Below are 14896 nucleotides of genomic sequence, written 5' to 3' on the forward strand. Positions count from 1 at the left end.
CTCGCAATGCAGTGGATTAAAAAGTACAATATTGATCTCTACTGTAAATGAAGCTGCTGCCAGACACAGACATTGAAGAGCAGACATTTTCTTGAACTCTTCATGAGGGGGCTGTATCGTGAGAGCGCAAATGTTGCTGCGGGCCTTTTCCTGCAAATTTTCCCGCCAGTCCCCCGGTAAAATATGCGGAAGTTGTCCGACGATGTCGTTCTGCTCAGCTCCCGTGATCTCTTCCTGAATCTTGGCCCCTCGATGAAAACAACAGAGTTGTGTTTGGGATTATTTGGATATGAGCGGATGATGATTGCTGTGTGATCCAATGCAATTAAGAATAAAAATCGAATCCCCAGACTGATGCAGGGTCCAACAAGGTTGCACATCGAAAAACAGAGCTCCGATTGGAGGAGAGAATTCAACCATCTAATTCCACCAGGGCCACAGCGAGCGCCGTTGACCTTTCAACCACGTCAACGCCGCATCAGTCGCCCCGCCGCCGCTTTTCCGTGTGTGTGTGTGTGTGTGTGCATGTAAACTGGGTTGTTGCCATTTATGGACTCGCACACAAACGCGGTAAAAATACATGAGGGCACACACACACACACACAAACAAACGCATAAAAACAAAGTGCACACAGAAGAGAGCGAAAGAGAGAGAGAGAGAGAGATGGGAGACTGGAGACATCCTCCCGCTGCACAAACAAAGCCCCAAAAAAAAAAAAAAAACACCTGACAAACTGGTAGTTTGAACCAGAGGGATGGTTTGGGAAGGTGCGGTGGAAGAGGGAGGTGCGAGGGGGGGGGGGGGACGGTGCTTAAAAAGCAGATTAAAACAGGTTGCACATCTCATTCCACACGCAGCCACACGCAGGTGCACACTCAAAGCGTTTTGTGTTTTTTTTGGGGGACTATGGCTTCCACCACCTCCGGTGATGTTCTGCCCACGGGCTGCAGGATCTTCACCTCCATCCCCGACGTCTTCTTCATCCCTGAATTTGTGAGTTTTCTCATTTGTTCGTCGTCATTTGGGCCATTTTTCTATTTGTTTTCGTCTGCCTCCTCGTCATTGCTCCACCGAGTCTTTGTTCAGATCCGAATCCGTCTGGACAGGAGTTGGCGGTTTGATCAGTGGAGGCGGCGCGGAGCAGAGGGCCCGTGAAGATTAGAGGAGTTGAATGTGTTTTGGTTCGGTCTCGCCAAGATCATGAATCTGATTAATGACGAGGGGTCTATTTTTAGCCCCAAACGGTGGAAACAACTTCCAACTTTGAACCCCCAGAGAACCATAAATGTTTCCCGCGAAAAAGTTACACGTTTCCATGGCAACGGGATAACAGATGCCAGAGATAATAGCTGAGCAATAAAGGCTGTGGGTATAATTTTGCAGGCACGGATTGAGTTTTGCAAATGTCTCCTCTGAGACAACGTGACAAAGATCCATTTGTGAAGCTGCGAAAATGAAACAAAAGACTGACAATCAGAATAAAACCTTCATAAAATAGGATAAATGCATTTGAAAATAATATTTGACAGCAGGATTTTGAAAAATCCTCATTTCATGATGGCACATTTATAAAGCTGATGTGTTGTATTTATAGTGTAAACACTAAATCTTTTTCAAGGTATCTTTGCCATTGACAGTCTCTGGTATAACAATATATACGAACTATAGTCAAGTTTAATCAAAGGATTAATAATCGTAAACATCCACAGGAAAAGTTTCTCAGTGAATTGTTTGGATTGATCTTTCAGGCATTTTGCAGTTTCTGTTCTATGGAACCTGGGAGATTAAATCTGTGTGACACAGGTGGAAAAACAGCTTCAGTTGCAGACGGAAGGTGTAAATCTAAACCAGTCATCATCTCACGTGGTTAACTTGCTGGCTCGGGTCTTTTCTTTTCTCTATGGGAGTCGGTGGTGTTTACGGCTCAGGTCGGAGTTTGGAGTGTAAATCTAAACCATCACAAGTATATAAAGGGCGAGGAGGCCGGATAAGTGGGCGAGGACTGGCTCGGCAGGGTTTTTTTGTTTTGCCATTTGTTTTCTGTAATGAACATGGGTGATGGAGTTTCACTCTCAAACAGGAGAAACCAACGAAGAAATCACTGATTTATTGCGCGGCCATTCGTGGCAAATAGTTGGACTGTTCAAATCTGACCGGTGATAGAAAACACAGTCTTCATGTCTTTGTCTACTTGGTCTTCAGAAAGGGCTGATGTGAGCTACATCGGTGAAACCAAATGACCTTGGCAGCAAACAATGGAACAATACTGCACGTGAGCGCGGTTTGAGTTGGCCAGGATTTCAAAGGAACATTGAGAAATTAGCTACGGTTAATTTGTGTCACAGCCGGTTTGAAGGAGAACTCCAGTGAAAATCCAGCCCCTCACTGTAAAAATGATCGCCGCGAAACAGGAGGGCAACTGACCCAAAGTCCTAACAGGCGGCCATCTTGGCAACGTCCCCGGCCGGTTAATTCTGGGTGACAACACCTGGCTTCTGTCTGGATGAATAGGGAGGGAGCCACATAAACACACAAGCTATGTTTCTACAATCATCAGTCAAATCTGATTTAAAAAAAAACCAAAACTATTAAATGAGTTTGCCTCGAATAGAGGTATAAATCGCAACAACAACACGATTGGCTCGCGTTGTTGCCCAGTTCAGCTGATGATTGGCTGCTGTTTTCTGGGGGGCTGGGGATGTGCGTTCGTACTTTCCATCGACCGTTCCATCGACGTCTCTGACTGTGGTCGCATTCTTGACAGTTGCAGTTCGTTTTCAATCGAGTCGACAAAACGTACGTATCCAAAAGCTTTTAAGAGCATGAGAAATGTGCCCCAGCGCTCCACGTCTCCGCCAGCTATCTGCAGATGGTCCGACACCGGAGGAAACAACCGTGCGGACATCGTTTTGAACATATGAATCAATGGTATTAAAGGGCTACGGAAGACGTGGTTGCACGTTTATTTGTCTGCAGTGACCCTGGTGTGGCTCGTGCGATGGGAACGACAAGCTGCAAACGGGTACTTGATATTTCAACATAGATTTTCAAGGGAAAGTTAATATTAGACAGGCCGGTTCCCATTTAACTGGAATGCATATACAGGTACGTATACGGGTAATGTTCCTCTGGTATGAATATAGATAGTGTAAGTCTGATATGGAGCAGGAGAGATACAGTTCATGTGATATTTGCTGATACCACTACATGTGACAGATTAAAGTAAAGCTCGAATGAGCTAACGCGAATGTGATGTCACAGTAACGAACCGCTGCTTCAGATGTTTGCTCACCTCAGTATCTCACTTTTCCTGACGATCAGATGTTTGGCTAATGTCTAACAGATCATTTATTACCTTCTGACATCAAGGGACACAACGGCTTCCTTTCAAATTCCCAAGCCGGTTGAATTCTTTTCACAGTTGAAGAATTCTGGGGGAATAAAACACAAAGCATATTAAAAAATTTGTGTCTGGAAATACATTCAAATCATTTGCGATTGGTAGAGAGGGAAAAAGAAGACTGAGGTCAGATGTGTATTATATATTATAAATGTTTTATATATATTATATTTTAGGGATCGTTTGCGGTTCCAACCACCTGCAGGTGTTTAATTCAGGGCGTGGCACATTCTTGGCATGTGGTCGGCTTGAATGTTGGTTGCCGAGTTACGAAATGCAATAACATCTCATGTTTGTGTTAAAAACAATAAGATGAACATTATTTCAAATTTTTTACTTTTCCGCCAAAATCCGTCTATTGACACTGACGATGACCCTGAAAGTGACGCGTGTGATGGAATTCATCCATCACTATGTCATTTTTATCATTGGATAACGTGACAAACTGTCTGCTGTTAGAAAACAAGGTTAATCGGGACACTAAGGGAAAGTCTCCTCATGCAATGACAAGTAAAGGACTCATTAAAAAAAGAAACCTGTTTCACTGAGCCTCTTATCAGACGACAATGCTCAAAATGCCAAAGAGTCTTTGAAGCGGAATGTTTGTCAAAGGAGGAAAGAGAATGACTGAAAATACACTAGAGTGGCAGCATTGTGTGTGTGTGTGTGTGTGTGTGTGTGTGTGTGTGTGTCCAGTCGCCCAACCCTTGTTTCAAAGGGGCACTTTCTGAAGACTGTGGCCATTTGTGTTCTGCCTACAGATTTCAAATATTGTTCACTAATCATGAAGCCTCTAATGAAATAATGCTGTCGAGATGCATTATGGGAAATGCACGATCCAACACTTTTACGCCAGAGATTAAAAGTTCGGATACGTGCTGCAGCCAGTAAAATTCATTATATTAGTTTGTCATCTGCTGTTGTCTCCCCCCCCCAAATCAAGGATTCTTGAGTGCATGGTGAAGGTGAACAACTTATCCTAATTCGTCGTGCCTCTGCTGTGCACTCCCCTCCCTCAGGTGATTGGCGGTCTGGTGTGGATCCTGGTGGCGTCCACTCGCATCTCGCCGGAGAACCCTCTGGGCTGGGTGATGTTCGCCTCCATCTTCTGCTTCGTCGTGACAACGCTCTGGTTCTTCATCTTCCTCTGCGGCGCCAATCAGAGCAGCGTCTGGCCCTCCCTGGTTAGACACGCCCACCACACCCGCCGATTGGCTACATGTGGACAAATGGTTAACAGTAGATCGAGTGGACGCCTGAACACACCGCGTGCGATTCACGCACGTCAATCCAAACTAGCAGTATTGATATTGATTGTTGTAACAGCTTCCCACATGTATTCTTTTTTTTTTTTTATGTTGCTGTAATGTTTTGTAGTAAGCCCCTCCCCTCCCTCCTCCATCTCTCTCCGCAGGATGTGGGTTATCATTTTGTGGCTGTGGTTTTCTACCTCAGCGCCGCCGTGGATTTGGCATACATCACCATCCTGAAAGGGTCTTTAACGACTATGCCACCTGAAAATCTCAAAATCTACCGACTGGATATTGCTGCAGTGGTATGCACGCATGCACATCATTTAGTCTCGTTGTATCATTTTCTACATGTTCCTCCACAATTCAGCCGGACATATTTGACATGTTTGTAAAATTTAAAACCTCCTCTCAAAATAAAGTTATGAGAGTTGGAAAAGTCGAGCAGTGTCGGCAAAATATACTGTAGCTGAATTATCAAAAGTAAACGACTGGAGTGCATTAATATATGATTTTGAACACTGAATTGATTTTTATTAATCATCCATCAACATGTAAGCGGATTTCTTTTTACTTTATTCTTATCATGGTTTATTTTAAGAGAATGTAGTTTCAGGTTATTGCTCGGTCGAAAAACAAGCAATTCTAAAGTGTCGTCTTGAGCTAAATAGAAAATAATGGGGAAAAAAGGCACATTAATCAATAATAAGAAATAATTCTAAGGAAATGATATGGAGATATGAAAATGTTTAAATCCTCTCATCGACAGCTGTGGTCTCCGGGTCTCCAGTCTTATGTAACGCCTCCGTCCTCAAAGTGATAATCTCCCGTTTGTGTTTTCAGGTCATGTCCTACTTGGCCACTCTTCTCTACTTCCTCCACGCCATTTTCTCCGCCATGCGATGGAAGACGTCCTAAAACAAAAACGAAAAGAACACCGACCCGATCACAAAACCAAGAACGGGACGACCGAGAAGAGGAGGAACCAAACTGGAGCTGGATGACCGCTGGCCTCAACACAGAACCACGTTGCTTTTGTTTTACTCTAATGTCAAATCGGTGATTTTACTTTTGAACCAACGAGGCAAAACCTTAAGTGAATGAATGAGAATTGAGCAGAAGACAAACGGGATGATCTGCGACTGAGGCCTGTACAATAATAATTTACTCTTCATCGGAGATCAGAGAGATTGAAACAGTTAGTCAGAATAAATGTGCCATGATTAAGACAGAGGCATGAAATTAACCAATCGGAAGTCAGATGTAATCACATATTCATGAGCAGGAAGTATATTTAAAGATATATACACCTTTCCAAAATTAAAAAAAAAAACACGGCGCCTTTTACTGTGCAGGTTAATGATCAATGGCCCAAAAAGCTTTTCTTTTTATAAACTTCATGTATTTCCACAGATTTTTGTAGATTTGGTGTATGTCCACACTTTTTTAAATAACATGTTCACCGCTTCTGTGTCTTCATGTATCAGAGATCAACAATGAAATCACACGTGTAAATGAAAGAGACATTAAAACATGTCACTGGGTGTCAGTAAAGAGCTGTTGGTTTATTTAACTTCTGGGACACTGGTACCGTTAAAAACCTGAAACCTCGAATATCCCAAAAAACAGGGATGCCCTTTATTGCCTATGTTTTCGCCATGTTTATTATAAAACCGATGGAAAAGGTATGAATACAAATGGATGAGCAAATCTTCCTCTCCTAGTCTTTTTTTTTTAAATTTTCCTTTTAGCTTTTCGTTTCAACATGTAAATAAAAACACGATTTCACTACAATTTTTGGGGGGAATCAACGATATGAAACAAATGAGCGTGAGCCCTCTACTATTTGTTCAGATGTTGAACAGAAACATCATAAGCTGGATGAAGATGCTCAACGCCCTCAGATGTCGTGGGATGAACGACCCGGGCACGTCAGGTGACAAAGGCATCATGTATACATTTATCAATCGTTTAAAAAGTTTGCACATTTTAAGTAACATGTATATCATAATGATCCCAGAGGGTAAATCCTCTCAGCGCAGCAACACACAGAAGAATTTTTTATGAGAACAAATTGTGAATTTCAAGATATATAATACATATATCATAAATCTACCTCACACATTTTATCATCTGATCATGATTTCCCAACGCGTGTTCCAGAGGAACATATGGCGACGAAATGAGCCGCGTGTTATTTTTCTCTCAATTTGTTTTGTATAATTCAATAGATGTGGCTCAGATTTTATTTCTCTACAAAGCAGAATTTATGTATTGATTTTTGTCCGCCGCACGGGGCCGACGGACAGAATGTAACGTGGCAAACATGTTTGTAAAACACTCGTTTGAGCTCGAGTCTTTTTGTCCACGTGCGGCCACGTCCAACACTCTGGTTTGGTCTCCACCACCTGAGGGAGGTGCGTGTCAGGGCGTGTGGCAGCTTAATGCTCCACGTTGTTCCCCTGTCGGTTTGCCCTCCGCTCTGACTTCGTCTGAAGCTTTATTTGCAGTGGGAGTGAATGAAAAGTTTGTGGCTCGCAGATCATTTCACCTGAAAGCACACCGGCCGCACGTGCTCACCTCAAACGCCAGGAGGCCCCCGGGCGCAGCGGGGACGGAGGGGCGTGTCTGTTTTGGGGGACGGTGTCTCTTTACGCACAGCGGCAGAACGGGTTTGCGACGCTCACTTGGCTCCTTGCTTCCTATAAGGGCGAGTAACAGGTAGTGCTGCTGCTGCCGCTGCTGCTGCTCCGTTAGGTCAGAGGCAGATCGCTCTCGACTCCGGGTGAAGGAAGGAAAACGGGCAGAGATGGCTGCGACTACCACTCAGCCAATGGGGAGCCTGCCCAGCGGACTGGGGATCTGCACCACGGCCCCGGATATATTTTACCTGCCCGAGCTGGTGAGTGAGTGGGTGGACGGCACCTGAGGACAAGGCAGCTGACCTTGAGGTCTTTCTTTATGAAGGGGTTATTTTACAGTTTTTTTTTAATCTGAATTATTAAAATTACTTATAACAATTTGGAGTTTGAAATCTTTTTACCAGTGTTGCAAGGAAACTGTCTGAAATGTATTTTCATCAGACCTGGAATTCAAATGAATCATAATCATCTGGAGGAACGAGTAGTAGTTGGTAGAAAACAGAATCAACACTGTTACTGTTAACACATGAATGTGTAATGAACTTTAATAAATTGCATGATGTGATATTCTATTATTTTGTGTGTAAATCTCTTAGTAAATCTATTGGTTTTGACCTGATTTGGAGAGAAAAAAAATCATCTTGGTGAAACGGGAGATGATGAAACATATTCCTCACGTGGGTGGAGCCCCCCCCCCCAGTATTGTTCACATCTCACATTTCACTCATATTGTACCCGTGCTCCTAATCTAAGGAAAGAATGCGGTCAACTCTCTTCTGCCCCGGAGAGACGCCGAGAGATAGAAGCCGCTCGTACGACCGCCGGAGAAATACCTGCGCAATTTGTTTATTCTGGCTGTGTTTACATATTTACACTACGGGACGGGTTGTGATGAGGATGCACGGCGACACCCTGCCTGATCTCTGCAGCGAGACACGATTCTGTTTGGGGCTGCACGGAAAACAGACAACGGAATCTGCAGATATTTTAATATCCAAAAGACCAAAGACTTTGAAATAATGATAATAATTTTTAAAAAAGGTGTTTTGTTCACCACAGTGTAAAATAGTTTAGTCACCAACTGAACATGACCAGAACAATAAATTGGAATCCAATAAAAACGGATCTTTACCCAAAAGACTCCAGTTCCTCCAGCTGCAAGATGCTTTATGAGATAATACAAAGAATATCAGAAGTGAAGTCATTGCATCTGCTACTCGACTCTACAATCGTGGTTTATGAAGAAACTTAATTATTCCGTGTGTTGCCAGATGATGTTGTTTTTTTAAAGTTAGTGAGCAATTTTCTTATTTTTTCCTTCAGGAAGGAATGAGTCAATGAGTCGAAGAAAACATGAAGAAGTTTTCTCACTTAAGAAATTGCTGCATTAATATGACAATATGAATATAATTCAATGTTGAACAGATCAGCTGTGTAGTGTTTTCATGTATGATCTGACATATATGAATTTCACGGTCTATCGTGACCAGGAGTTCACCTAACTGAGAAAATGCATTCAAAAACAATTTGGCCTTTACATGTTAAGTTATCAGAGGAATTTTAGGTATTTAACTTGATATATAGGAGAAGTTCTTGATCCATTTGGCGTCGTATATTGAAACTCCAGGGAAACATCACGCCTCTTTACTCTGTGTAAAGAAATGTTTGGGATTACGCTCGTGAACCGGGTGAACACTTGAGCGGCATGTGAACGCAATTCCCCCGGAGACTTGTGCGTTGATCCTCGAGTTCTTCCTCCCTCATAAAACATTTACCAAACTCAAAACTGAGACGGAAGAGCTGCCCATCGGGTTGCTGTGCGGATTGTTATGAATTTCCCCCCCTTTTCAGATGCTCATGAAACTCCGCTCCAGTTTGAATCCCGGAGAGGTTCGACTGCACGGAATGTGGCGAGCGCTTGATGTGGAGTTGACCCGTCAAAGCGAACGCCACCCGGCCCGGCGCTCCGGGGAACTCTCACATAGGAAGCAAAGACAAGTGTTTGTTTAGTCGGCGTCGAGGGAGCTGTCGCCCTCTGTGTGCACATGGTGTGGCTTTCTGATCCGGTTTCGGATTTTTCGCTTCTACACCGATTTCCTCGCCGGTTCGGGTTCCGGACGCGCGGCGAGCTCCTTGGCTGCAGAGTTCGGACGCAGAGCGCGTTCGAGCTTCGAGTGACAGTTTAAAAAGCGAACCGGCCCTTGGACCGTGGTGTCTCGCCCTTCTTTGCATTTGACGTCTCTCGTGTAGCCGTGTGACACAACCTGCATCCAGGCAATGTTTAATCAACAGCGCGAGTCGAAGCCGCCACGCCCTGAAAGAGGGAGTCTATTATCACCACGACACACAGGGAAATGGGAAAAAAGGGCCTCGTTTGAATCGGCTCCACGCTTCCGACTCCTCCAGAATGAAAAATATGAATTTCGTAAGGAAAATATCCTCAGGAGCAGAAAGAAATTCAAACGTCAGCAGCAACAAAAACTCAACCAACCACATTCCTGCCGCTGCTGGGATTTCGTGTCTCCGGGCAGTTTATGATTTAAAGAGGACACTGGATTGAAGATGGACAAATAAAGGAGTTTAATAACTTTTCCTATCTGGAACCTACTGTACGGGGTCGGTCTGACGGGCGGGGGTTTTGAAAATGTTTGACTTTGCTTTGTACACTTTGGTGTGATTGTGTCGGCGAGTTTCAATTTTCCTGTTCTGTTTTGGCAGATATTATTATTTTTGCTTATTGTACGTAATATTTCAGCCTCTTGATCAGTCTTTTTTAAAGAATTAGTCAAGGGTTTTTTCTGTGACGTCGTCAGACTTTGGACGTAGTATCAAAGTACCTGTGCCTCCGAACTTTAGTCTGTGACGTCTCAAGACAAACAACATCCTGTTCGAGTGCTAATCTCGAAACTGAACGACTGATTTCAAGCGTCGGCCATTTTCACTTTTGTTTCTCAAGAAAGGCGTTTGGTTTTACACTTGAACTGCAACGGTGAATCGATTAGTAATCGATGACTTCATGAATCGCCAACTATTTCGATAATCAATCGATTAAAGTAGTTTTTATGAAGTAGAAAAAAGAGTCAAAAATCTCTGATTTCAGCTTCTTCACTGTGAATATGTTCTGGTTTCTTTGCTCCTCTGCGACAGTGAACTGAATATCTTTGGTGTGTGGACGAAAACAAAACATCATCCTGGGGTTAAGGGAAACACAATGGACATTTTTCACCATTTTATGAACCAAACAACTAATTGATTAATCGAGAAAATAAGTGATTATGAAAATAATTAGTTAGTTGCAGTCATGGTTTCCACTTCCATCTATCTATCTATATATCTATCGATCTATGTGTCTATCTATATATCCATCTATCTATCTATCTATCAATATATCTATCTATCTATCAATCTATCTATCTATCTATCAATATATCTATCGATCTATGTGTCTATCTATATATCCATCTATCTATCTATCTATCAATATATCTATCTATCTATCAATCTATCTATCTATCTATCTATATATCTATCGATCTATGTGTCTATCTATATATCCATCTATCTATCTATCTATCTATATATATATATATATCTATCAATCTATGTGTCTATCTATCCAACCATCCATCCATCTACCTATCTATCCATCCATCTATCATTCATTCATCCATCCATCTATCCATCTATCCATCATCCATCCATCCATCTATTTACATATAGACATTATTATGTTTTTAAAAAAAGAGTGTAAACGATAACTCATACCCCATGACCTCCCTCCTCCTCCTCTCTCCCCCGCAGGTGTTCGGGGGTCTGGTGTGGATCCTGGTGGCGTCGACCCACGTGGAGCCTCCGAACCCGCTGGGCTGGGTGATGTTCGTCTCCGTCTTCTGCTTCGTCGTGACCTTCCTCTGGATGATCATCTTCGGTGCCGGGGCCCACAAGAACAGCTCGGGCTGGGCCGCCGTCGTAAGAGGGGGAGATTATTACATTAGAGATGGGAGATTAAAAGTGGGACGGTGACGTGTTGTAAGATTTACATTGAACGTGTGTGTGTGTGTGTGTGTGTGTGTGTGTGTCCAGGACTTTGCTTACCACGGCGTGGCAGCCATGTTCTACCTCAGCGCAGGCGTGGATCTGGCGATCGTCACCATGGCGAGGAAAGTAGGCGAAGCAAGAATCTACCACATCGACATCGCCGCTGTGGTGAGAACTGGTTCGGGGACACAATCTGAAAAACGTTCGCGGAATAATTCTGCACATTTCTGGAATCACTTCCAGAGCAGCTTCAATGGAGTTTAAAAGTGACAGTTTAATATTTTTGCTAATTTCAGGAGAAAATTATGCCACTCTCATATTTGTATGGTAGCAGACTTACTGCTATAGCTTCATATGTAGCGCGCACACGCACACACACACACACACACAAATTCACTTTTAGTAATTTGTGTGTTTGTGTGTCAGGTGTTCGCCTTCGTTGCCATACTCCTCTACTTCATCCACGCCATCCTCTCCGCCCTGCGATGGAAATACTTCTGAGGAGCGCCGCCGTCTCACCGACCTGCCAAGCCTATTGTGTGTCTACGTGTGCGTGCGTGTGTGTGTGTGTGTGTGTGTGTGCGATTACCCACAAGTGACATCAACGAAGGATTTAAGCCCCAATTTGGGCATTTTGAAATGTTGAGTGAAGTTGTGAAGAGAGAAGAAGAAGAAGCATAAAAAAAAAAACATTCACAGCATGTTTGGAGAAAAAAGGGAACAAAGGAGGGAAACGAAGCGCCGAGACGTCGCACTGTTTGTTCCGATCGAGACAAATTGACAACTTTGACTCTAAAATTGGTCAAAGTTCAGTGACGCCTGTGAGCCGGTGAAGATTTTTTACAAAAAGAGACGGTGTCATATGTTTTTGTCATTTCAGTGAACTGTAGAATATGGTGCACATTTTGTTTTTGCCGTAAATTCTTAATCCTTCAAATTATTTCTGATGTCAAAAAATCTCTAGTTTTATCCGCAAATTATTATCTATGTTCGAGCCTTGACAACAAATATTTTCACAGGATTATTCAAAAGTTATTCAAAAATAAATTGATAAAACGATTTTTATTCCTTACAACATATTGATGTTTTTTTTTTTAAAGAAAGAGCTTCAGTCAGTTCAGACACTCAACTAGTGACTAATGAGTTTATGAGACAGAAACAACAAAGTTGTCAGATCGAAAACCGAAACTATGAGAATTAGTTTTAAAGGCAGGTGAGGAAATATCCTTGAGGTTTGGGTGAACTGATTTTTATTTAAAACATTTTTTTCCTTAAGCCCATCAGAGACCCCCCCCCCCTGTCTCCTTACTCACAGTATCTAACTAAGAGAGACAAGTCTTCTGGCTTAAAATAAATATTTTGTATTCCTCAAGATTAAAACAAGATTTAGACATAAACTTTGCCGTGTCCTCTTTTATTCCTTTTTAGTTTTCACGCTACAGGACACACACACACACACACACACACACACACACACACACACACACACACACACACACACACACACACACACACACACACACACACACACACACACACACACACACACACACGGTAAATATTTACCCCCCTTCTTTTTAATATTTAAAAGTAGGTAAGCCAGATAAAAGCTTTACAGCAGAGCAACTTTTATGTTAAACAAGTCGGAAAGATGCGCGTGGATGATTAAAAAACAATAGTGATGGAGAGTTCCGTCCGGTGGTCGGTCCAACACTTCGGTCCAGACTATTTGCTGGAGAGTCACGAAGTTTAACAGACATTTATTGCTCCCAGAAGATTAACACCTCTGACTTAGGTGATTGATATGTTGCTCTATCAGCAGGTAAAAGTTTCTGCTTATCCAGTGAAAATATTCAACATCTGCTGAGTGGATTGATATGTTCAGATATTCGTGGTCATCAGAAGATGAATCCTAATGACTTTGGTGATCTGGAGACTTTTCTATATTAGCGACCACATCAAGTTGACATTCACGGTTCTGAATGAAATATCAGAGTCATAACAGGTTCTCTGTCAATTTATTATTTTACAGATGAAATGTGCATTATTGCTTCAGAAACAGAAACGCAAGTTGTCGTTTGTTTTTTTTACAGATTCATGCTTTATTCATATTGTATTTCAGAAAGAATCCAACAATTTTTTTTTACACTTATAAAGGAAACATTGTATATCTAGGGCATTAATATTTCACCGAGTGTGAATATTGATCTTCGTGAGGTGCATCTGGAGGATTCGGGAGAAGTCTTCAGTTTGACTAACGTGTAACGTCCTTGGCCGACAACACAATCAGGAAAACTAAACAACGGAACATTCTGCTTCGGGAAAAACAAAAAGACAAGTTCTTGTTCCACAGATAAAGTCAAAACCAGACCTTCCCTCAAGACGCCTCTGGTCTCTGTCAGTCCGATCGTCACGCCGCTCCCCGCCTCCTACCAGATGGTGCGTTTGACTCCTGCCCAGATCGAGCGCTTGGTTCCCTGCGCCGCCCGCACGTCGTCCCAGTGCAGCCGGGTGTTGAGGATGTCGTCCTCGGACTCCGGGTCCGGTCGGACGCCGCCGCTGGGAGTTGCCACCACCAGGGGCAGCGGGCCTCGCTGCGACTGGAACTCCACCACGTGGAGCTTCTTCTTCTCCGCCAGATTGTGGTGGGTTTCCTGCAAGAAGGGCGGGAGAAGAAGATGAGGTGGACGTTGGTGACGAGAGGAAGGACTTTCTGGTTCTAACTCTCCACTCGAGAGAATAAGCAGGCCGATGACAACAACGTGGCCTCTCACCTGATTGGCCAGGCCATTGAAGAGCGCCCTGGTGATGTGGAGGTAATTGATGGATCCCTCCACTTTGCAGTACAGGTCCTGGATGCCGATCAGCTTGCACATGGTGATGACGGCCCGGTGGCAGCGCAGACCATAACCTGCAGAGACACACAAACGTGCACACACTGATACCTCCATGGCTGCACAATGTGAAGTCCTATATCAAAATGAGTGCACTTCCTGTTCATTTATTGTGTTTGCCAGTAGCAGAGAGTCTATTAGTCTCTGCACAGCAGGTCGGATGAACGTGAAGAAATAAGAAACGTGTCGGCACGGCAAAAATAAACATTTATGGCGAACACAGTTTTCTAAGATTAAATGAATGATGAATGAATATTTACTTGAGTCCAACTGAAGCATTTCTTGTAAATAATTATTCCTATGTCCTCTATATTGCACCAAATTCGATATGACTTCTTTCTCATGTCATTGTACCGGTCGTCGTGTTCCATTCTTGTCAAATGAATGTGTTTTATTTTGAGTCGACACCAACTCCATCCTGGTGCTGTAAATACTCATAAGATCGAGAAATATGGATTAAAAAAAATAGTCCAAGAAAATAAACGTCCTGAAACATCAGGATTCATCCCTATTTTCTAATTTTGTAAAAACTACATGTACCAAATACATAAAATGTATTGAATTGTTTGCATATATTGCAAGTAGCTGCAGAACCTGTTGAGGTAGTGAACTGCTCTCCGTGTTGTGTTAGCTCCATGCGATTTTAGCAATGTTTCTACTGGCGCTGAACT

General features: G+C 43.0%; 3 protein-coding genes across 3 annotated transcripts in view; 2 read left to right on the plus strand and 1 right to left on the minus strand.

Moving 5' to 3' along the window:
* The first annotated feature begins 838 nt into the window (after positions 1–838).
* LOC118283823 (myelin and lymphocyte protein) lies at positions 839–6205 on the plus strand. The gene is made up of 4 exons (XM_035606201.2): positions 839–994; positions 4421–4585; positions 4816–4956; positions 5495–6205. Exons 1-4 carry the CDS (start codon positions 908–910, stop codon positions 5567–5569), a joined length of 468 nt encoding a protein of 155 aa, XP_035462094.1. The 5' UTR covers positions 839–907; the 3' UTR covers positions 5570–6205.
* Positions 6206–7309: 1104 nt separating this feature from the next.
* LOC118283824 (myelin and lymphocyte protein-like) lies at positions 7310–12728 on the plus strand. The gene is made up of 4 exons (XM_035606202.2): positions 7310–7553; positions 11095–11262; positions 11377–11499; positions 11758–12728. The coding sequence occupies exons 1-4, from the start codon at positions 7461–7463 to the stop codon at positions 11830–11832; spliced, it is 459 nt and encodes a 152-aa protein (XP_035462095.1). The 5' UTR covers positions 7310–7460; the 3' UTR covers positions 11833–12728.
* A 605-nt stretch (positions 12729–13333) lies between these two features.
* Positions 13334–14896, minus strand: part of mrps5 (mitochondrial ribosomal protein S5) — a 63395-nt gene continuing 61832 nt past the window's right edge. Inside the window, exons 12-13 of the mRNA XM_035606200.2 lie at positions 14106–14242; positions 13334–13985 (exon numbers count right to left, since the gene is read on the minus strand). Of these exons, the coding sequence (XP_035462093.1) occupies positions 13761–13985; positions 14106–14242 (362 nt within the window). The 3' untranslated portion in view covers positions 13334–13760. The remainder of the gene's footprint in view (positions 13986–14105; positions 14243–14896) is intronic.

The sequence above is a fragment of the Scophthalmus maximus genome, chromosome 10 (genome assembly GCF_022379125.1).
Source record: "Scophthalmus maximus strain ysfricsl-2021 chromosome 10, ASM2237912v1, whole genome shotgun sequence".
In the NCBI taxonomy this organism is placed as follows: Eukaryota; Metazoa; Chordata; class Actinopteri; order Pleuronectiformes; family Scophthalmidae; genus Scophthalmus; species Scophthalmus maximus.

What these genes read in the sequence shown, in the direction of transcription:
- LOC118283823 (XM_035606201.2), top strand. Translation starts at nt 908, where the DNA reads ATGGCTTCCACCACCTCCGGTGATGTTCTGCCCACGGGCTGCAGGATC. An exon ending in TCTTCTTCATCCCTGAATTT is followed by an intron (nt 995 to 4,420) that starts GTGAGTTTTCTC and finishes CCCCTCCCTCAG; the next exon opens with GTGATTGGCGGTCTGGTGTG. An exon ending in GCAGCGTCTGGCCCTCCCTG is followed by an intron (nt 4,586 to 4,815) that starts GTTAGACACGCC and finishes CTCTCTCCGCAG; the next exon opens with GATGTGGGTTATCATTTTGT.
- LOC118283824 (XM_035606202.2), top strand. Translation starts at nt 7,461, where the DNA reads ATGGCTGCGACTACCACTCAGCCAATGGGGAGCCTGCCCAGCGGACTG. An exon ending in GCTCGGGCTGGGCCGCCGTC is followed by an intron (nt 11,263 to 11,376) that starts GTAAGAGGGGGA and finishes GTGTGTGTCCAG; the next exon opens with GACTTTGCTTACCACGGCGT. An exon ending in ACATCGACATCGCCGCTGTG is followed by an intron (nt 11,500 to 11,757) that starts GTGAGAACTGGT and finishes TTTGTGTGTCAG; the next exon opens with GTGTTCGCCTTCGTTGCCAT.